This window comes from Monodelphis domestica, chromosome 1 (genome assembly GCF_027887165.1).
Source record: "Monodelphis domestica isolate mMonDom1 chromosome 1, mMonDom1.pri, whole genome shotgun sequence".
Lineage (NCBI taxonomy): Eukaryota > Metazoa > Chordata > Mammalia > Didelphimorphia > Didelphidae > Monodelphis > Monodelphis domestica.
The window spans coordinates 600,373,801-600,396,651 of NC_077227.1; the positions used below are offsets into that span (position 1 = coordinate 600,373,801).

General features: G+C 37.7%; 1 protein-coding gene across 3 annotated transcripts; it reads right to left on the reverse strand.

Moving 5' to 3' along the window:
- Positions 1 to 1,973: 1,973 nt before the first annotated feature.
- ZNF892 (zinc finger protein 892) lies at positions 1,974 to 22,638 on the reverse strand. Of its 3 annotated transcripts, XM_056813744.1 has the most exons (7): positions 22,294 to 22,637; positions 20,199 to 20,689; positions 15,970 to 16,078; positions 12,109 to 12,197; positions 9,992 to 10,118; positions 9,534 to 9,629; positions 1,974 to 6,274 (listed from the first exon to the last, which is right to left on the reverse strand). In XM_056813744.1, exons 5-7 carry the CDS (start codon positions 10,095 to 10,097, stop codon positions 4,980 to 4,982), a joined length of 1,497 nt encoding a protein of 498 aa, XP_056669722.1. In that variant the 5' UTR covers positions 10,098 to 10,118; positions 12,109 to 12,197; positions 15,970 to 16,078; positions 20,199 to 20,689; positions 22,294 to 22,637; the 3' UTR covers positions 1,974 to 4,979. The 3 variants fall into 3 exon arrangements, with proteins under 3 accessions (XP_056669722.1, XP_007476613.1, XP_056669723.1); XM_007476551.3 differs by lacking the exon at positions 15,970 to 16,078 and having other exon boundaries at positions 22,294 to 22,638; XM_056813745.1 differs by lacking the exons at positions 12,109 to 12,197; positions 15,970 to 16,078 and having other exon boundaries at positions 22,294 to 22,638.
- Between the last annotated feature and the right edge of the window lie 213 nt (positions 22,639 to 22,851).

A 22,851-nucleotide genomic window follows, 5' to 3' on the forward strand; every position in this document is an offset into this window, starting at 1 on the left:
CCCATCTCCTGTTTTCCTTCTAATCTTGATTGTATTTATTTCTGCAAATAAAAACAATTTCATCAAAATTATTCACTTTACTTCCTGTGATCCTCTCTCATTTGATCATAAATTTTCTCCTTATACTTAGAGCTGGCAGGTAAAATTTTCCATGTTCTCCTAATTTGTTTGATCGTTTTGTCTAAATCATGCATCCATTTTGACCTCATATACAATGTGAGATATTGGTTTATACCTAGTTTCTACCAAACTGCATTCCAGTTTTCCCAGCATTTTTTGTCAAATAGTGCAAATCCTTATCCTAAAAGCTTAGATCTTTGGGTTTATCAAGTACTAGATTATTATGGTCATGTACTATTATTGTCTTGTGAAACTAATCTATGCCACATATCCATTCCTCTATTTCTTAGCCAGTACCAGACTGTTTTCATTATTACCATTTTGTAATTGTTTGGTACTGCTTGGTTACCTTGACAAATTTTTCGATTCCCTTGATATTTTTTTAAAGCCTTATTTTCTTAGTAACAATTCTTAAGGCAAAAAAAAGAGCAAGAACTAGGCAAATGGAGTTAAGTAACTTGACCAGGGTCACAGAGCTAGGAAATGGTTGAGACAGTCCTCCTGACTCCAGGCCTGGCACTCTGCCCACGCTGTCATTCAGACTTGCTTGATATTCTTGACCTTTTGTTCTTCCATGCTAATTTTACTTTTTCTAGATCTATAATTTTTTGGTAGTTTAACACGGCACTGAACAAGTAAATTAATTTAGGTAGAATTTCCATTTTATTATATATTGGCTCAGCCTATGAGCATGATGACCATGAACAACGAATATTTCTCCAATGGATATCTTTATTTGTGTTTAGTATTTTGTAATGATGATCACACAGTTCCTGAATTTGTCTTGGCAGGCAGACTCCCAAATATTTTATATTGTCTGCAGTTATTTTAAATGGGACTTTTCTTCTTGCTGGATTTTGTTGGTAGTCTGTAGAAATGCTGATTATCTACATGAGTTTATTTTACATCTTCTAATGTTGCTAAATAAAGGTCATTGTTTCAACAAGGTTTTTAGTTGATTCATATACTATCATATCATCTGCAAATGAGTTTTATTTCCTCATTGCCTAAGTCCTTCCATTTCTTTTTCCTCTTATTGCTATAGCTAACATTTCTTATACACTATTGAAAAAGTGGTGATAATGGACCTTCTTGCTTCACACCTGATCTTACTGGGAAGGCTTCTAGCTTATCCCCATTACAGATGCTTGTTTTTAACTTTAGATAGATGCTACTTATCAATTTGAGAAAGGTTCTAATGATTCCTAGTGTAGTGTTTTTAATAGGAGTGTTGTATTTTCTCAAGTTTTTCCTACATCTGTTGAGATAATCATGATTTTTGTTTTATTCTTGATATGGTCAATTATGCTAATATTTTCCCTAATATTGAGCTAGTTGTGCATTACTGGAATAAATCCCACCTCATTATAGCATAATATCTTTGTAATATATTGCTGTGAACTTCTTGCTAATATTTTATTTTAAATTTTTACATCAATATTCATTAGGGAAATTAATAATTTTGTTTTTTCTTCTTCCTGGTTTAGGTATCAGAACCATATGTGTCATAAAAGGAATTTGGTAGGACACTTTTGCCTATCTTCCCAAATTGTTTATATCATATTGAAATTAATTATTAATATTTGGTAAAATTCACTTGCAAATCCACCTGGTCGTGGGGAATTTTCTCAGACTCATTTAGAATTGATCATTTCTTCTTCTAAGATAGGATTATTTAAATATTCAATATCCTCTTCTGTTAATCTAAGTAATTAATATTTTTGTAAATATTCATCCATTTCACTTATATTGTCAGATTGTTTACATAAGGTCTTACAGGTAAAACAAAAGGGTCAAGATTTAAGCCAATGTTCTTTCCACTAGACAAAGAGCAAGAAAGACATAGAAGCCCCTTCTCAAAGGAAAGGAACTAAATTTATTGTAATTTACATCTTTCATCAGGGATTAAAAAACAACCCACATTTTCTACCCCTTAGAAAAGTTTCCAGTTCTTGGATAGATTTCATCACAGACTGCAAAATGGCCTGAAGCAGTCATATAGCTGGATTACATTGTTCTCAGACAGGGTTTAGACCAGTCTATGTCAGACTAAGACATGATTCTCATTTTTCTATTTGGAAATATTCCCTCAGATTCCATCTATACACAGTAGTTTGCATGAGTTGCCACTAGGTGGCATACCTAGTCATTTAAATTATGATATTCACTCCATATCCAAGCCAAATTTTTTTTTTTACATTCTTTGTTACTCAAGTCCAAAAGTGGTGACCTACAATTTCAATCACCTTTTTCTGAAGGATTTTTAAAAACAATTCTAAAAACTCAGAGCACCAAATTCAAGTCTTTGTGCTCTGGGATCTCATCTCAAGTTGTTCTGCTTCCTATTTTTTTTTACTCTAATTTAGAATTAAATTCTCACGTACTATTATAAATTCCCCAAGCTTATAACCCTACCAAGTTCCAGAGCTTGTCTCTGATCTATAATCCAAAGTTTGTCCTTAGTAATTAGTCCTAGTTGGCTAATGCTATATTATGCCACATCAGGACGTGCAAAACTTCTTAGAGGCCTTTATAAACCACGTGCCCTTATTAAGACATTGGAGAGAGAAGATGTCCTGTCCAGACTCTGAGTTCCTCCTTCTGTTTCTGAACTTATCAAACAGAAGTACTTTCATTTATATTCTCTCTCTCATGAATAGTTGTTTTAAAGTTTTTTCTTTTTTACCTCTTACCTTGGGCTTATTCTGTAAGCCCTGAATTTAGAAAACCATTGGCTTTTAATACAGTTACTCTTCCCATTGGTCTATTTAAACCAAGTTTAAAGCTTCTGAACTTTGGTTCTCTTAACTTCTTCCTTACTTGTAGAAATTTCAGAGGTCCAAAGAATCTGTAAAGCACTGTGTGAACCATAAATAGCTAAAAGTTTCAGCTATTGTTTTTGCAATACAAAAAACATAGGACTCAATGATCTATAAGATCCCTTCCAACTATAATCCAATTCTTCATTTTGTTTTAAATAGATTAAAAAACCAATAGTGCTCTTTTCTCCACGATGTTATTGTTTTCCTAGAATTACATTTGAAACAAACTAGAGTCAATAATCCTCTATGTAAACCACATTCTTCTTTACTTCTTCATTACAAATTTTTCTCTACACAAAAAATGTATATGTGTATGTATATGTATATATATGTATATATATATACCCATATCCCACTCTCAAAATATTATTCCAAGCTTCCTATTATAAACTGGAGAATATCTTAAAGGCAGTTTGGCACAATGGACAGAAAATTGGCAGAAGGATCAAATCCTGCCTCAGACACTTATTATCTGGACAAGTAACTTAGCATTTGAGTCTCAGCCTATTCATCTATTTAAAAAAAGGGATAATAATTGCACCTAACTGATAAGATTATTTTGAAGATCAAACGTATATAAAGTGTTTTGTAAACCTTAGAGAACTTTATGTGAACTAATATTATTACATTAGGACTCCTCTAATTTTCTCCAATAAAAATTTCTGATCCATACACCAGATTACCATAAGAGTTGGCGGTATATATGCTATCTAGAGTGCACTGGACTTTCAGGGTGGTCCTTCTGCTTCACCTGAAGAGCTTGAGCTCAGCCAAAACTAATAAACAGTCAGTTTTCTTTCCAAGAAGAATTCTCTGATGAGGAATAAGGATTGTTATGGATAAAGGTTTATTACCCCAACCAAAATGTTGTGGGACTTTGTATAACAATGGGATACCCTGACCATGTAAAGAGATAACTTCTTCCCCAGCCAGATTACCTATCACCAATGGCCTTAATTTTTTTTTTTAAATTCTCTCACCAAGGAATAAAAAGGGAGAAGGTAACTATGGTTACCTGTCTTTCCCTATTTTCTCTTCCCTGAGAGTACTTTTTTCTACTCTGTCCACTGTAGCCCAGCATGTATTTTAGTTCAACACACAACAAAACTACAGCAACTTCTGCAATACCACCATTTACAGCTGAGGTAAATCACAAAAATATTCTCAAACTACTCATCTAGGAAGCATTTAAATTATCCCCCCAAAAAGTCCTTGTCCTTCATTCCCTTCCTTTCCAGTCTGTAAATCCTTGTTACTGGTCTCCAAACACTGGGTTACAGTTCTTTTACTATTCTATCCTTCTTAACTGTAAGCCTAGGCTGCATTCTTAAATTTCCCTAAATTGCCACAGGGTCCGTTTGTTTCGCTACAGGTCCATCACACTTGGGCTTCCAGGTGGAACCTATCGTGGGAACCAAAGGTCTCATCAATGCAGCCAATGCTCTGAATACTCTGCATAGGAGAGTCTTGGACAGCCTTTCTTTTGGTTCTGGACATTCAATGACCTATCTATATCAGTAAGTCCTTCCTGAATTTTATCCACCCCAGTTTTTTTCTCTTTTCTCATGCCTCTCCTTTTAATGGTAGGGCTTTTCTAGACAGTAGTTTCTCCAAATGTTCTCCTCTAGACCAACTCCTCTTGCATTCTTTCACCTTCAGTTGTTCTAAAAACTTAAGTATTCCATACTCTGGCATAATCAACCCTGATTAGAAAATCTCATTCCTTTGAAGATCACCTCTTCCCTTTCTCATTTATTCAATAGCTCATACCACATTAGTGGTATAAAGACAATCATTATTTTGCCAAGGAAATCCCTCATTGTCATTCACTAAAACATTTTAAGATACTCAAGACTCCGTGTTTATATTCAACGCACGCACCATCAGGAACCCATATAGGACTGCACACTTTTTGGTATACATGGTCTTTTTGTAACACTGTCTTACAATCTTCGCAGTATCCACAGCACTTAGCTCAGTACTGTACACATAGTAAACCCTCAAAAAACTGCTGAATTCACTGTGCTCCTGGAATCTCTATCCAGTATGTATTCTCTTTTGTTGAGTAAAAGCTGAGTGTTCACTGAAGGCTTTTCCATATTTGCTGGCTTTAGTGCCAGCATGAGTTTTTCGATGTTGAGAAAGGGAAGAGCTCTGGCTGAAGGCTTTGTCACATTCATTACACTTATAAGGTTTCTCTCCAGTATGAGTTTTCTGATGTTTTGTAAGAGATGAACTCTGGCTGAAGGCTTTCCCACATTCCTTGCATTTATAGGGTTTCTCTCCAGTATGAGTTCTCTGATGCCGTATGAGAGCTGATCGGTCACTAAAAGCTTTCTCACAGTCATTACATTTGTAAGGTTTCTCCCCAGTATGAGTCCTCTGGTGTTGAGTAAGAGCAGAGCAGTAACCAAAGGCTTTCCCACATTCAGTACATTCATAAGGTTTCTCCCCAGTATGAGTCCTCTGATGTTGAATGAGCCCTGAGCGGTCACTAAAGGCTTTCCCACATTCATTACATTTATAGGGCTTCTCTCCAGTATGAATTACCTGATGTTGAGTAAGAAATGTGCTTTGACTAAAAGCTTTCCCACATTCATTACATTCATAGGGTTTCTCTCCAGTATGAATTCTCTGATGTTGAGTAAGGTATGAACTTTGATTAAAGGCTTTCCCACATTCATTACATTCATAGGGTTTCTCTCCAGTATGAATTATGTGATGTCGAATAAGGGCTGATCGGTGACTGAAGGCTTTCCCACATTCATTGCATTCATAGGGTTTCTCTCCAGTATGAATTCGCTGATGAAGGGTAAGGTGTATGCTCTGGCTGAAACCTTTTCCACATTCATTACATTCATAGGGTTTTTCTCCAGTATGAATTCTCTGATGTAGGATAAAGGCTGAGCAGTAACTAAAGGCTTTCCCACACTCATTACATTTCCAAGGCTTCTTACCTGTACAAATTCTTGGATCTTTAATCAGTTCTGAATTCTGTTTTAAGTTCTCTCCAAGTGTATCACATTTAAGAAGTCTCTCACCTGAAGGAACTTTCTGTGGTGTAACAATGAATGACCTTAAGCCAAAGTTTCTCCCAAACTCATTACACTGATGGCTTCTCTCCCCAGGACTTTTCTTGTGAATGACTGTGTCCTGGCTTAAATGTTTCTCATGGTTTCCCTGTTGCCCTTCTAACTGTCCTTCACATTGCCATGCTTCTTCCAACACAGAATCCCTTGTGAGTCTTTCCATTAAAACTCCATGGGATGATTCGACCTCAGCAATGTCCTGTCTTGGAATTAATTCCTCAGTTTCAGGTCTAATACCCCAGTCTGAAAGAAATGGAAAATGTAAATGTACCCTTTATTCTCTGTTAAAAGGAAAATACTTTAGTGAGAAAAGAATAATGAAACTAAAAACAATGCCAAACTGAAAGGAACTTGACAATATTTTAATATAGTCTTACATTCCTGGGAGCAGTGTTTGAAGATACTAGCAAAGAAAAAATGGTTATAAGTGTAGGTACAGATAGAGTAGACAGAAAACTGCCATGCCCGTTACTCCCCAGATCTTTTTGGCTTTTTTTTAAACCTTTATCTTCCATTTTAGAATCAATATTATGTATGGTTCCAAGGCAGAAGAGCAGTAAGGACTAGGTAACTGGGTTTAAGTGATTTGCCCAGAGTCACAGAGCTAGGGTGTGTCTGAGATCAGATTTGAACCCAGCAAATCAGATGGCTAGAATTCTATCTCCCTAAAGAAACAGAAGTTAGGGAAAGATCTGGGGATGGGGAAAGAGGACTAGATCAAGTTTGGACACATGGTCGAGGTACATACAAGATATCTAAGCAGAGACATCAAGCAGACAGCTGGCCATATGGGACTTTAAGATCCAAAGATATAAATTTGGGGTTATCACATTCTAATAGAACTTTACAGCTTGAAGGAATGTTGCAAGATCATCTAATTCAATCCCTTCCTTTTGCAGCAATGAAAACAAGGGTCTAAGAAATATATAACTTGTCAAAAATGACACCAAAATTGATAGGTGAAAGAGTAAAAAATTGGATCCAAGGTGTTTTGCATCTCAGTCTAGCACCCTCTCAACCATGCAGAGAGAAGATAACTGAAACTATGCAAATAGAAGAAGTCACCAAGGGGGGCGCGGGGGGGGAAGTCAAAAACAAAATACCTTAGAATAAATCAATGATTAAATTGTGGGAAGAGGTTATGAAATACAAAAACCCAGCTAGTCATGGTCCCCAAGAATAGAAAGGGTATCAAAAAAGAAAGGGGTAGTCAACAGTATCAGATGTTGCAGAGATCTTGAGGAGGGTAAGGATTAGAAAGCAGCTGAAAGGGGTAGATAGGTAGTAGAGTGGATAGAGTTACAGACCTTTAATCAGAAGGACCTGGGTTCAAATTTGGCCTGAGACACTTCCAGCTATGTGACCCTGGGCAAATCACTTAACTCCAACTGCCTAGCCTTTGCCTTTCTGTCTTAGAACTAATATTAAGGTATAACATAAAGGTTTTTAAGAAAAGAAAATGCCAACGGATTGGGCAATATGGGAGTCATTAGTAACTCCAGAAGCAACCCAGTAGAGTGGATTGGAGGGTAAAAAAAGAAAGGTGTCATAAATGTGACCACTGACCTAAATGTAAAACTTAGGAAAGAAAAAAAAGGTTGTTTTGGATAAAATGACTAAGGTTACTCACTTGTAGAAATATGAGGCTGGAGAATGACAACTAGGAAATATGAAGAAATGCATTTTCTTATATTTGTTATGTGATGCACTAACTTTGCATAAAACATACATATTGGTTGGTCAAACAGTCTGATTCCTTTTTTAAAAGCAAGGCTGTGGTGTCATTCACATGGGAATAATTTCAATATTTGAACAGAAAAGCATGAGTAGACAAAGGGTCATTATGTTTTCACTATAAACAGAAATAGGTAACCAGACAGAAGAGGCTGAGCCAAGGTTGGCTGTTCTTAAAAATACTGAAACCAGATGAATTCAAATCACCTAGAAAAAAATAAAGCGGTTCTTACACACATCGAAGTACTATTATAAGACATTTAAATACCAGGATGTGGCTTATCAAATAAACCTAAGCTGAAATCAACATTCAGATCAGCAAGAAGAAGAAAACAATGGGTAGGAGAAGTGAAAGAATAACCCAGTATAGTTCTTGTATTGGAAGTCTTCTGGTTCTTTGGTTAATTTGTAGATTAGATTACTTACATGTACTTCAAAGTGATTTCCTTTTGATACAAATTATTATTTTTAAAATCACACTGGACTTTGTTGAGCCAGGCATTTAAATCCTATGTGGCTAGGTTATTTATCTCTGAGCCTCAGTTTCCATATCTAAAAAATGGGAATAATGCCTCAGTGTTGTACTGGGAGGCCCCAATTAGCAAGTCCCATCAAGCACCTGATATCCCATTTAAAGTCTTAGAACTGATCATCTTCACCTTTTTGGTGTCATGGTCTCCTTTGAGAGTCTGGTGAAACCTAGGGATCCCTTCTCAGAATGCTTTGTGGTCTATATTCATAATTGAAGGAAATTATAAAGTTCAGTTGGAGATTAATAAAAATAAACATGTGAGGTTTTTTTCCCAAACAAGTTCAAGACCTCCCTGAACTTTGATTGGGGGAAGGGAGACCCTGTGAATCTCAGAATAAAAACCCCTATTTTAAGAGTTTCCTGGGGGCACTGAAAAGTTAAGTGACTTATCCTGAGTCATAGTTATGTCTGAGGAAGAATTTGAACCTAGGTCTTTCTGACTCTAAAGCCAGTTCTCTATCTACTATAACACACTATTGCTTATACCCTGCTATTCTACCCCAAAAAGGTCACCACTAAATATGACTATATCTAAAGCCTTACATACACCACAACAGGATTATTACAAAAGGTGCCAGCAAATGCTAAAGTCCTGAAAACAAATTAGATCCCCAAGACCACATAGTAGTAAGAATATATGAAAGGCTAATGACAGAACTTTGAGGAATAAGAGGATGAAACTAGTCTGGGAAGCCAGACTTTAATGGCCAGCAAGAGGAAGTATTAGGTTATAAATTATAAGTTTAAGGAGCTCGGCAGGAAAAGCAAAAAAAAAAAAAGAGAGAGAGATTTGATGGCAGCCAGAAAGGGAATTAGGATGAAGCAAAGAGATTTTGTTGTTTTTAAGAAAGGGAGGCCTATGCATGTTTGAAAATCAATGAGGAGTCATCTGTCATGAGGATAATGGTAAAAAAAAATGATACTCACTGGATAGTAGGAAGGAAAGTGAACCAGAATAAACAAGCATGAGGATACTCAGAGGCTAAAAACACCATTTCCTCCAAAACCAAGGGCCAGGTGGGAATGCAAATATCCCCAAAGCAAAAGCAAAGATTTCTGAACTAAAGCCAAGTATATCTATACCTCTATACCATGTGGACTTACTCTTCCCCACAGACAAAAGAATCTAATGACAGTTCCTCACAAAATATTTCAAAGTCACTATATTTCAAAATCCCACCAACTAAATGGACTATTATTTTCAGTGACTCTCTCCTACTTATTTCTTACACTCACCTAGGCAGCCACCTTTTGAGTCTTCTCTCTCCAACAACCATGGTTCTTTTCCTCGTTCCAACTGGGAGATTACATCAGGCTTAGAAATTGGAAGCCCTGTTCATGACAAAAGAAATGGATATTTATACTGAGGATAACATAGTCATTTATTTTTCTGGAAAAAGAGAACATGATGGAGTAGTCTAGGGAAAACATGATGAACTTCTAAATGGTATTCAAGATTTTGTACCCAGGAAGGGAAGGGAGTTGCTATGTACTCAGAAAGCAACTGGTCCCTTTAGCCTCCCAGTTATAAGGGATGAAAACCTTTCATAACCTATTCAGGTATAATCAAGGACTACAATAACCCAAGGGGTAGCACAATAAAATTATCCATGTCAAATCAGTTCTGGAGCCCTCAACTATTATGAAATGAGACTACCCCAGTGAGCAAATTCACAAGGAGAAATTGTCCTTACCCAACAAGACCAGGTTTCTATACCTCTCCAACATTACATCTCTATACAGGTTTCTTTGAGCAGGGTCCAGTTGTTCCCATTCCTCTTGGGAAAATTCCACAGCCATATCCTTAAATGTCAATGATTTCTGAAAGATCAAGTGCATTCCTGAAGTTGGCAACACCAGAAGTCACAAAAAGGATAAATAAAAATTGCTCTTTATCATACTTAATAAGTTTTACATATGCCAAGTCTAAATGCCCATTTCTGACATGCCTAGTACTACACAAGATTCTCTGATAGATACAAGTATGAAGCATGGTCCCCAACCTTGATACATATAATTCTGTTGTGGCTAAAAACAAGCATGTGAAACAGAGCAAGACAGCCTATATAGTCAAGTGACAAATTGTGTGTAAAACAGACAAAAATGCTCTGGAGGTTCTAAAGACCTCTAAATACAATGGTAATAAAGGAAGACTTTAAGGAGTTAGGGTCAGAATTTGGCCAGAAGGTATTATGAAGAAAGCATTCCAGGTACATGATAGTTTGAGAAAAGCAAAGGTAACATTGAGACCTAAGAGTAAAGCTCATGATGGGGAAAAAGAAGAAAAATCCACAACTTCACGCTGGGCAGTTTTTGTTCTTTTGGTCCCCTTTTTGTTGCCTGTGTATACTGTAATATCAGGGCAGCTAGATAGCATAGTGGGTAGAGTGCTAGACCTGGAGTCAGGAAGACTCATCTTCCTTCCTGGGCTCAAATCTGACCTCAGATACTTTCTAGTTATGTGACCCTGGGCAAAACCCTTTTTGCCTCAATTCCCTTAACTATAAAATGAGCTGGAGAAGAAAATGGCAAACCACTCCACCACCCATAATCTAAATAGACTTGTTAAATATGGGAATGATACAGTGCTCTTGGAAGGCCTCAGACCTAGAAGAAGGCCTCAAGCATGTTAGCCGAGTCCTCTATGGAGGATTTAACAAAAATCACGAACAAGAATCACACAGGATGGGAAAGCCTGGATTAAGGTGTGCATTGGCAGAAGGAGGGCATATACATATACATCAATGTCACTGATTCACTGAAGCAAAGACAAGGTGTCATTATCATTCCAATCTATGTGCTGACCAATTTTATTCTTACTATAAATTATTAAATTCAGAATCCAATATAAAACAATCTCTTGTAAGCAGTAGTTTTATAAGCTCATTTCTCCCTAGGTCTTTATCCTTACCACACAAGTCAGTCACTGAGATGACTAGATCTGCAAATTACAACCCCCACCCCACACACCCTTAAGCCTCAACTTTTTGTCTTAGTATCAATTCATACATCTTTTATATTTTCAACATCTAGCATTGTTTTACATATGGATGAGAAAATACCTACTGAAAATGATATTCTGAACATGCAATCATGGATAAAATCTTCATAGTTTATGTTCTAATTTTTACCCAAGCCATGGGGGCAGGGAATTTATAACTGTAATTTCAATGGTACAGGGATCTCTTAGTATAGAAATTCCCTCCAATGATACAGAAATTCTAAGAAAATTGTTCAAATGACTAAAAGGCTAAATGCCTTGCCACATGGCCATTACATTCCTGAGGCTTGACACAAAACCCACTCCTTCCTAACTCCCATGCTGGTTCTTAGCGCACCAAACCACATTCTCTCTCATAATCTAAATAGACTTGTTAAATATAGGAATGATACGATGTGATTTATCCAGTTCAACTCAAAAGCTAATGAATGTCTAACACACTAAACAAAACCATCCCTACCCTCAAGGAGGTAACATTCTACTAGGGGACTTAGAATGGGAGGATGAAGGAAATGGTGAAAGGCAAGATGCAAACAGAAGTTTCAAATTATGAAAAGGGAGACAGCACTACAACTGGGACAGGGCATGAAGTCATAGAAGGATGGAGAAATGAATGAATGAATGAATGAATGAATGAATGAATGAATGAATGTTGGTTAGGAAAATACTAAGAGGCCACAACTATCTTCAAGTATAAAACATTTTCTATCATGAATAGGGTTCTTTGAGATGTGCCAGGCCAAGGGAAGAAAATGTAATCAATCTTTGAACAGATAGAAATTTCAGCAAAGAAAAGAAATAACAAGTCACCTGGGACTTAGTTGTCAGGACCACAGCAGTTATTCTATCCTCCCCTATGTTCTTCTTCTGGGAAAGGGCAGAATCTTGAGAAGGCAAAGCTAAAGAAAAAAAAAGAAGAAAACTTTTAAAAGAGATCAGTCTTGCCTGGTAGCTTCAAGGATGACCAATTCGGAATTCCCTATTTCTAATAGGAGTCATCTCTGATGTACTATCAAAATAGCCTTCTCACTAGTCTCCCCACCTAAGGTGGTTCCAACTTCCATATAAGTGGCCAAAGAGAGTCCTTAAGCACAGGTCTGACCATACCATTCTCCTGAAGAAAAAACAATGGTTCCCTACTACCTCTAGGTTGGAACACCAATTTCTTCAGCTTGGTCTTTAAAGCCCTTCATAATATGACTCCTAACTCCCCTTCCAGATTTTTTGTAAATCACTACTTTCTTTCTTATAATCCATATTCCAATCAAAGTGGCTTGCTTGCTGTTTTCAGAATCCAACATTCCATTTACCACCTCCATGCCCATGCCCATGATTTTCCTCCTCAGAAGATTTAGCTTCAATACTCAGTTCAAAACCCACCTCTTATATTAAGTCTTGAGAAATAATATACTCTACTTCTCTCCTCAAATTTATATCTTATAAATACTTGGGTGTGGGAGGAAAGTTCTCCCCTTCCCCCACTCTGAGTAACATGGCCAGTATACAACTATGTCAGTCTACGTGAGACTGCTGTGTGAGTTTGTGTCATCTACATCACAGAGCATGGGTCACTGGACTGTAGCCTACAACCTTGATTCTAGATATGATCCTGAACTTGAACCAGATGTGAAAGGGGAGGTTAAAAAAGCAAAGATTCAAAGCCAAGAAGAAGGTGGCTGAGGGAGCCATGTTGAGACCACCTACGTGGCTCACTAAAATAGGCTTCTCTTTCTATCTCTCTGCCTTTTCTTATCCAAGTAAATAATAATAAACTTTATGAAAAATAAGGACCAGAGTTCTAATTTTATTTCTTACATATGTTTATTTATTATATCCCCCAGTAAAATCCAGGTATCCTGAGGATTGATTGTTTTAGCATGTTTTTTTTGTCTTTGTATCTCCCCAACACACAGGAGTTATCTTAAAAAATGCTAAATCATATGCTATCATTTCCTCAATGAGGAAATCAAATGAGGGCCAATAAACACAGACTTGAGGTAATTTAGGTCTCATGCTTTCTTTACCGTCATGGTAAATTGAATTTAGAGCAGAGTTAAAAAAAAAAAAGAGAACCATAGAGAACAAGATAGATTACAACATGATAATGTAAATGAAAAGAACACCAAACTCTAAATGATGATAATAACCAATCTAGTTCCAATAGAGCATATAAAATATACTTCTCCTCCACAGCTGGGAGGCAGACACCACAGAGGCAGAATGTTCTGTTCTCTCTTAGGGTCACAGCTCTAGAACTAGAAGGGCCCTCAGGAGCCATCTTAATCCAACTTCCTCAGAGGAAATTAAGACTCAAAGAATTCATGACTTGCCCCAAGTCACAGAAGTAGCAAGCATTACTACTTTTTGAATCTAGATCCTCTGACTTAAAGCAGTTCCCTTTCTGCTGAACCACACATTTTTAGACAAGGTCATGGTATCTGCTGTTTTGCCTTAACTGGTTTTCTTTGTTATAAGAAAGGGTTGGATTCAAAAGCTATAGATGTGGAGTTGAAGAGGCTCTATCTAGAAACAACTGTAATATAATAAAAATCATCAACAACTTTTTATTTAATATAGGAGGCAGCTAGATGGCTCAGGGGATTGAGAGCCAGGCCTAGAGATGGGAGGTATTGAGTTCACATTTGACCTCAGTCACTTTCTGTGTGACCCTGGGCAAGTCAATTTACCCCAGGTGCCTAGCCCTAAGGTTAAAAAAAAAAAAGGCAATACAGTTCTAGAATGGAACTCGGAGCCTATGTTGTAAACTTATAATCCTATCTCCTATTTGCTATGTCATATGCAGCACAGCATCTGACTCTGTCTTTCAACTCTGTCATTTAAGGAACAAAAAAAATTCTTATGCTCTTCTTTGGCTTAAAGAATCCATTTGTGGAATTCTGTCAATAAAGTGCCTTTCTAGATAGGACACATTATAGAAATGTCTTCTTTCTACAAAAGGAGTTGAAAAGCCATGAATTCCAGCCTAGACTATGTCATTACCAAAAGATGGAATCTTTTTATTAAGCTTTTTTTTTAATTCTGAAGTTAAAACACAAAATAAAACTAGTATTTCCCACTATACATAGTAAAAAAAAAAACTGCATTAGAAACTACATGATTATGTATGGCTTGCTTTTCTTCTCAAATATATGATAAAATTAACATGTAATTTTGGAAGCTACTCTTATTTGTCTGTGATTCTTTCCAGTCTTTCTGTTTTCTTCTGTGACTAGCTAAATGCTTCAACAACCCACTTTTCTTTCTCACTACCCTACCTACACCATCCCATATATACCTAAATTGGGGAGGGAGGAAAGCCATTTCAATAAATCTGTAGTCAAGCAAAACAAATTCAGGGGGCAGCTGGGTAGCTCAGTGGATTGAGAACCAGGCCTAGAGACGGGAGGTCCTAGGTTCAAATCCGGTGTCAGCCACTTCCTAGCTGTGTGACCCTGGGCAAGTCACTTGACCTCCATTGCCTGGCCCCTTACCACTCTTCTGCCTTGGAGCCAATACACAGTATTGACTCTAAGATGGAAGGTAAGGGTTTAAAAAAAAAAAACAAATTCATATATTTGAAATAGTTGTGTCTGAAAATCTATTTCTTATTTTGCATCTTTAGTCCACCATTTGTATCAGTAAGTAGGTAGCATACTTTATTGTAACTCCTCTAGAACTAGTCACTGCATTGATCAAAGTTACCATGTTTTTCAAAGCTATATTTTATTTGTTATTTATAACTATGTTGTTAAAATTGTTTTCCTGATCCTGCTCTTAGCTGAATCAATTCATGTAAGTCTTCCTGGGTTTCTTTGAAATAGTCCCTTTCATCATTTCTTGACATATTTCATTAATTCATATACCATAATCTATTTAGTAATTTCTGAAATAATGGACAAGCCCATAGTTCCCAGTTCTAAGCTTAAAAAACAAAAACAAAACTGCCCTATATATTTTTGTGCATAGGGTCCTCTTCCTCTTTTCTTTGATCTCTATGGGGTAAAAGCCTAGGAGCAGTATAGCTACTATTCAAAGGTATGCTCTGTGGTATCTTAAGCAATGTCAAATCTCTTTCAAAAAGATTTCCATGTGAAATGGAAATGATATATATCCAATATGCCTCAATGAATTTCTATAAGGACAATGTAAGAATAAATACAAAAGTAATTTGACAAGTGAAAGCTTAATTCAACAAACATTTATTAAAAACCTACACTATGCAAACAAACAGTCCTAAGAATGAGTACCAAATATGAATGCCACTCTCAGGCTGGTTATATTCCACTGAAGGATTCAATATGTATGCAGATGAGTAAATTCAAGATAATCTGAGGGGAGAACATCAGAATCTAGGGAAATAAGAAATGGGCTGCTATAGGAGTTAACGAGGTTCCACCTTCATTGGAGGTCTTCAAGCAGAGGCTAAATGATTATTTCAGGTACAATATTGGTATGGTTGGACTAGATGTCTACTAACTTCCCTTTCAACAATAAAATTCTAAGATTTTAAAAAGATTTTCCATAGGGATGAAATACATGAACTGAATCTTAAAGGAAGCAAAGAATTCTAAGAGGGAAGAGTCAGTCAATAATCCCTGTGCTAAGAGCTGGAGGTACAAAGAAAGCAGCTTACATTCCAATAGGTGTGCAACATGTAAAAAAAATACATACAGAACAGATGGAAGGTAATCTCAAAGAAGAGGCTCTGGCAGCTGAGGAGACTGAAAAAGGCCTACTGCAGAAGGTGGCATTTGAGTAGTCTTGAAGGAAGCCAAGGATCCTATGAGGCAGAGATGAGGAAAGGAAAAAAAACATTACAAGCATAGGGGATATTCAATTGTACAGACAGCAAGACAGGAGATGGGAGCAGCAAATAGCAAATTTTAGTGCATGGAGAGGGGAGGACAATGTAACAAGACTAGAAAGGTAAGAAGGGATCAGGTTGTGAAAAGCTTTAAACACCAAATAACTTTCTATTTGATTCCAAAGATAATAGAGAACCACTGGAGTTTGTTGAAAGGGGCAAGGAAGGGTAAGCATGGTCAGGCTTAAAACTTTAAGAACTAGGGTAAATTGATGTAAGTGAAGTGAACAGAACCAAAAGAATGCTGTAAACAGTAACAGAACTCTTATACGATGATCAACTGTGAAAGACTAAACCATTACCAGCAAAGCAAGTCTCCAAGATAGCCACAAGGGATTCATAAAGAAAATGCTAACCACAACCAAAGAAGGAACTGTAGCGTGTGACTGAGGATCAAAGCATGCCATCTTCCTTTACTTCCTTCATGCAATTTTTATTGTACATGTGATATGTGTCACAGCATGGGGAATATGGAAACATGTAATGCATGAAAGCACTGGTATGACCTAGATCAGAGTATTTACCACCTTAGGCGTAAGAGGATGGGGAATCTATATCATAAAATGTCAGAAAACAACTGTCAAACATTGTTTCTATGTGTAATTGAAAGAAAATGAACTAGGGTGGTAGCTAAGTGAGTGGAGAAAAGGAAACAATGATATGAGATGTTATGAAGGTATTAACAAAAATATCTGGCAATGGATTTAAATGTGAGGAGAGTGAGACATTGAGGAAGACATCGAAATTGCAAATCTGGGTGACTGGAAGGATAATGGCAGCCCTAGAATAAGAGGGAATTTCTAGAGGGGAAGGTTTGATTTTGAATACGTGGGGTTTAAGATGCCTATGAGACATCCAGTTTGAGTTATCTAAATGGTAGTTGGTGATATGGGACTAGGTCTCAGGAGAATAGGGCTGGATATACAGAGCTGGCATCCATCTACATAAAGATGATCATTAAACCCCTGGGACCTGACGAGATCACCAAGTGAGACAGCAAAGGGAAAAAAGAGGGCCCAGGGTAGAACCTAGGGTAAGACCCACAATAAGTAGATGTGCCATGGTTGAAAAACCAGTAAAAAAGACTAAGAGGTGGTAATCAGGGAAGAAGAGAAGTACCAATAGGAGTTCAAAAACTTAGAGACTATCGAGGAAAAGGTGAACAATTGTATCAAATTGTGCTAAAAGTTCAAGGATGAAGATTAGGAAAAAACTATTAGATTCAGCAACTAAGAGGTTATTGGTAACTCTGGAAAGAGTAGTGGTTAGAAGCTATACTGCAGAGGTTTACAAGATAGGTGAGAGGAAGAGGAGGTTCAGCATATTATAGCTATCTTTTTCAGAGTTTAGCTGAGAAGGGGAGATAGAGGATAACTAGCAGCGTTGGATGGAGAACACATAAGGATGTTTGTAATTATCAAGAAAGGAGTCACTGAAGATAAGATAGAAAATGGAAAGAGACTAAAGGTTAGAAAGAAGCTGAACAACCCCTTGAAAATGTAATAGTGAGAATTTCTTTTGCACACAAGTTAGGATAACAGCCACTAAAGTCCCTTCTAATTCTCAAATTCATGGATTCTGTATGATAATGGGGGCAGACAAACTGCTAGAGAAAGTGAAAGAGGAAAGAATCAGGGTATATGTAAAGGAGATGCCTTTGACAATAATAAGAGCAAACTTCTTCTCTAGAGAATGGAGTAAAAAAGATAGCAAGAAAAAATGTAAGGATGTGAGATTTGAAAAGAGGGAGCTCTTGTCAAAGGGCCTCAGTTTTTTTAATGAAGTATAAAGCAATGTCCTCAGTTGAGAAACTAGAGGAAGACGTACCCTGGGCAGTTTTGGAATAGATACTTCAGTGAATGAGCCAGAGAAGAAATTGGCAAACTACTCTGTCAGAATCTCTGTCAAGAAAAGCTCAAATGGGATCACAAAGAGTTGGACATGACTGAAAACAAAACTACAACCAACTAGCTCCACATACACTTTCCCAGTATATCACTCTTTTTTTTCTAGCATATCACTTTTCTTCCTTAGAACTGATATTTAGTATCAATCTAGGATAAGGTTAGGATTAAAAAAAAAAAAAAAGAATTTCCTAGAATACATTTGAGAGTAGAGGGTTCTGTAGAGTTCAAATGATTCGTTAAGGTGTGAAGATGGGGAGGGGAGCAGAAAATAGCCAGGATACAGGGGAGGGCCTGGGAAAGAACTGAGGGATGGAAGAACTGGTGGTTACAGTAAGGACAAAGAACAAAGTCAAGGGTTGTAAGGCACAGGGAAATATGGGACGATACACAAGGCCTGATAAAGACACAAGAATTTCAGTGTTCATGAATATAGAAGATGATTTGTGGATGATGTTAAGATCATGACTACTACCTACATAGCAAAAATGAAAAAGTAAATCACAGAAATTCAGTAAATTAAGAAACTAGAAAATCAAGGTGTTTGAGAGAATAAGTATGTAAAAGTCCCCTAACAGAAAGACAAGCATTAGAGTGTAGAAAGAGATTGTGAGTCAGGCACAAACTCAATGAATTTTGAAGAAGAATGTCCTAAGGGATCCATAGATAATCACCACCAGAATCCAGATTGTATGCTAAATTTGGATAATGTAAATTCATCAGAGAAAAGATGGCTAAATGAGGATACCAGAGGGAAAGACTAGATGTGGTAAAGGAAAGTAATAAGCAACTCCTCTGCCAAAATCAATGAATTGGGGAACTCAAAGTATAACCAAAGTGACAAGGGGAGCAGAGTTATCAAAAGGAAGCCTGATGACTTATAGAAGATGGAAAGAATGAGAAAAGAGGATTTAAGTTGAAATTAAAGTTTGTGACTTTCCAGAGGGCATAGCAGAAGGGACAGGCTGTTCAGGAGCGGAACAGTGAGGGGAAAAGAGAAAGGCTTAAGTGGACTGCACTAAGAAAGTGAACAACTGAGGTTGAAGGTGAGAGCAGTTAAGAGGAAGAGTTAGTAATAAGGAGTTCTGTACCACTGTGATGGGAAGAATACATAAAGAAATAAGAGTGTGTTAGCCATTGAGCAATGAGTTAAAACAGAGAAAATATCAGTGAATTAGAAGAGAAACCATTGATGGGGGGAGTCCTAGGTAATTTCTCAATGCCCACCTTCATGCTAGTGTTCTGTGTGGCCTCAGTCAAACCTTCTCAAAGTAGGCACAATAAGGAGAAAATATGGCCTCAGCTTTGGGAAGAAATGGCATTCTAAGCATACTACTGAGAGAATCTTTTAGGTGAAACCATACTTGAGATTTAATTAGTCTAGAAGCTAAAGTTCAAAATGTTAAACTAGCTTCCTGATCAACTAAATAGGAGTTAACTCCCTCAGGCTTGACATGTACTTCTGACTGTCATATTTCCACTGCAAACATGGAGGTAGGAGAGCAGTGTTCAACTAAAGCAATCCTGTATATTTGCTTTAGCATCCTCTTCATGCTATTATGAAATAAATTTCTTTTTGTTAAATGCTTAAAAAAAAAGGCATTCTAGGCATGGGAAACAACATGTACAATGGTGTAAGCGTGATACAGAATGCCAAATTCTGGGGATACCAAATATGACAGTTTGGTCTTTATGTGGCAAGTATAAAGGGAACTAATGTGTAATATGTTTGGAAAATAGAGGCTAGATGCACAATGACCAAGCTGAGGACTTTGTATTTTATACTAGGAGAAAAAAAGAGCCATTCCCCAATTCTTAGGTTAAAAAGCTTAGAAAGGAATAGAATGTTTGAGTTATCCATAACTTCTAAACCCTACCACATTCGCAACCCAATGGAGAATGATCTTTTCCCTGGCACTTAGGAGTGTACAACATGATACATGTAAATAAAAGAAGGTAAGAACTAAACTGGAAAAGCAAAAGCCACTTGAAAACCCTAACACTTTACTTAACAAGTTTCTTATTTCTATTTTTACCATAGTCAGTAACCTCCCTGAAGCGTTTTCTACTTTCCCTACCCTTGGGAAATTAACACCTGCTCTATTTGGTGCCATCCTTCTTTTAATCCTTACCTCTCTCTTCAACTGTTTGGGGTAACTTTTCCATGGTCACTCCTTCCTTGCAGACTTAGTATGTTTAATTTCACTCAAGTCCTGAGCTCCCAAGTACAATAAAGAGAAATTTCTCTAGTGCCAAAAGCTCCAACTTCCTATGTTTCCAATCTCTTCCCCAGAAGTTCCCTTGGAGTCAGATTTGTCTGCTTCCAATGATGAATTTTAACTTGCAAGATATCTTCTACTTTCATTCTCAAGTAATCGATTTGTCCATGTGGAATGGGGATTTGGGTAGTTTCAGGAGAAATTTTCTTCAGTTAAGCTCTTTTCCCCTGATATTCACATTTCTTTCCAGCAGTTAACCAACCTTGTGAAATACCTGGCCTGGTCCCCCTGGTTTCTACCAAGAGCTATCAGAAAGATTTAGAGAACAGTCCATGACAGGATGTATTTAACCAAAGAGATCCACCAGTCTTATCCAAGATTCTTTTAGAGGTAGACCAGAGAACCTGGAACACAGAAATGGCAAAGTGAGCATCAAGCAACTGAGAATCAAACAAGCACAAAGAACTGATCCAAAACCACACTTAATATAAGTAATATTAACTCATACTCGACATGAAATCAAGAACACATGAGTTTGAATCCTACCTCATATAAACTAATGTCAAAAGTGAATTTTGGGATGAACATGACTGACTCCATTTTGTGCCACTGTCTTCTTTAGTACCTCCCTTCCCACAATTTCTTACAGTTCAGGAACTCATTCACTTCTCATTCTTCTATCTAATAAGGCATATAGTAAAAGCTTTACAAATGCTAATTAACTGGCAAATAAAGAAGATTGTCCTTTACAATCTGGGGTAAATGGCTATGCTAAAGTAACAGACTAAGTATCTTTTTTCTTTTACTAAAAATGTACTTTTTCCTTTCATATGTGTGTGATTCTATGGAGTTGAGACACATGGCCATCACCTACTGATATATGTCATACTCGAGTGGATGAAATGCAGTGTCTGTCAATAACCATACTGACTTGTAACAACCCAGAAAATTCCTGAAACATAATTGTGACCTAGCATAGGCAAATTTACAAGAATGTGTCCTCATTTGTAAATTGGGGATTATAAAAGCACCTACTTACCTAGTAATTGTGTAAGCATTAAAAGAAATAACATAGTTACTTTTCCAACCCTTAAGGTTCTACCAAATGGTAGATAACATTACTATATAGCACTTTCCTGTGACATAGGTACACAAACACATACACACCAAGACATGCAAACTGTCATTCTTCTTTTGACAAGCCATCATAGGATCCTAGATCTAGGGCTGGAAGGGACCTCGAAAGCAGTTCAGGCTAAATCCCTTACTTCATAAACAAGAAAACCGGGGACCAGAGAGATCTAGCGACTTGCCCAACGTCACAAAGGGGTAGGATTTGAATACATGTCTTAATAATAATAATAATAAAGTTATTTAGGGCTTACTATGTGCTAATGTATATGTTTTACAATTAGTATCTTATTTGATCCTCATAACAACTCTGGAAGGTAGATGCTATTATGATGATCCTCATCTTACAGATAAGGAAATTAAGGCAAACACGGGTGAAGTGACTTGCCCAGGGTCACAGAGGTAGCATGTATCTGAGGTTGGATTTGAATTCGGGTCCTCCAGACTCTGGATACATCACTTGACTGACCCAATCTAGGTGATTCTAAATTCATTACTCTTTCCCTTTACTCCTTTGTCATTAAATCCCCTGATTTGGTGTCAAGAATGGCTGGCCAGCTTGCTAACTCAAAAACACACTCAAAACAGTCACACACCAAAATACATAAACAGTTTGGCCCCGAAATGTACACACAACACATGCGCGAGCACATCCCTGGAGCGAAAAGGCGGCATGGCGCATGCGCATGTCCTCCCCTCAGCCAGCCCCTCCCCCAAATGCGAACTCAAGAGTCCAAAGGCTCCCGCCAAGGCCCCAAAGATTAAGGTCAGGTTCGCCCGCAAGAACGAGAACAGGGAGCTTCTTCCTCCAGTGTCTGAACCGCTCCTCCAACTCGAGGATACATACCCACATACACACAAACCAGCCTTAACTCACCTCCCACGCGGGAGCCGGACCAGACTAACAAAAGGACCTACGTGCGACCGGAAACGGAATTGCCCTTAGCTCTTAGGACCGACTGCCCCACCTTACTACTCAAACTACAATTCCCAGAATCTTTCAGGTTGGTTTACTTCCGGCTCCTCCCTCCCATCGCCCACAGAGCCCCTACGGCGCTAGGTAGGGAAAGATTGCATTCCTTCCCTGTCGCTTCTTTAGCGTGGGGTCTGCTGCAGGCTGATCCTTACGCTTTTACATCCCCTGCTGATCTCGGCTCCGGGACCCATTCTCAACTTTGGGCTTTGCTTCAATCAGAAGAGCTGTCCCACCGCAGCTTCGACCTTACAAAAACCCCAAAAGGGGCGGGGACGAAAGGTGGGTCCCAGTTACCATGAAAACCACCGCCCCCGCACTCCGCACGCGCATATCGTCTGTCGTGGCTCCTGGGGAGGGGTGGCCCTGGCAAAAATGGATCCTTAAATATTCTCCTTACCTGAGTGTATTTCTCCAGCTAAGCCACTTAGCAACTAATTAATCTGGAGCAAATCCCTTAAC

Bases quoted from the DNA above. Each gene is read 5' to 3' on its own strand.
- ZNF892 (XM_007476551.3), bottom strand. From the start codon at position 20,232: ATGGAAAAGTTACCCCAAACAGTTGAAGAGAGAG. The intron at 12,198-20,198 runs GTAAGGATTAAA...TTTTTTCTTTAG, and splicing joins CCAAACAGTTGAAGAGAGAG to CTTTGCCTTCTCAAGATTCT. The intron at 9,630-9,991 runs GTAAGGACAATT...TGTCATGAACAG, and splicing joins TAGAAACCTGGTCTTGTTGG to GGCTTCCAATTTCTAAGCCT.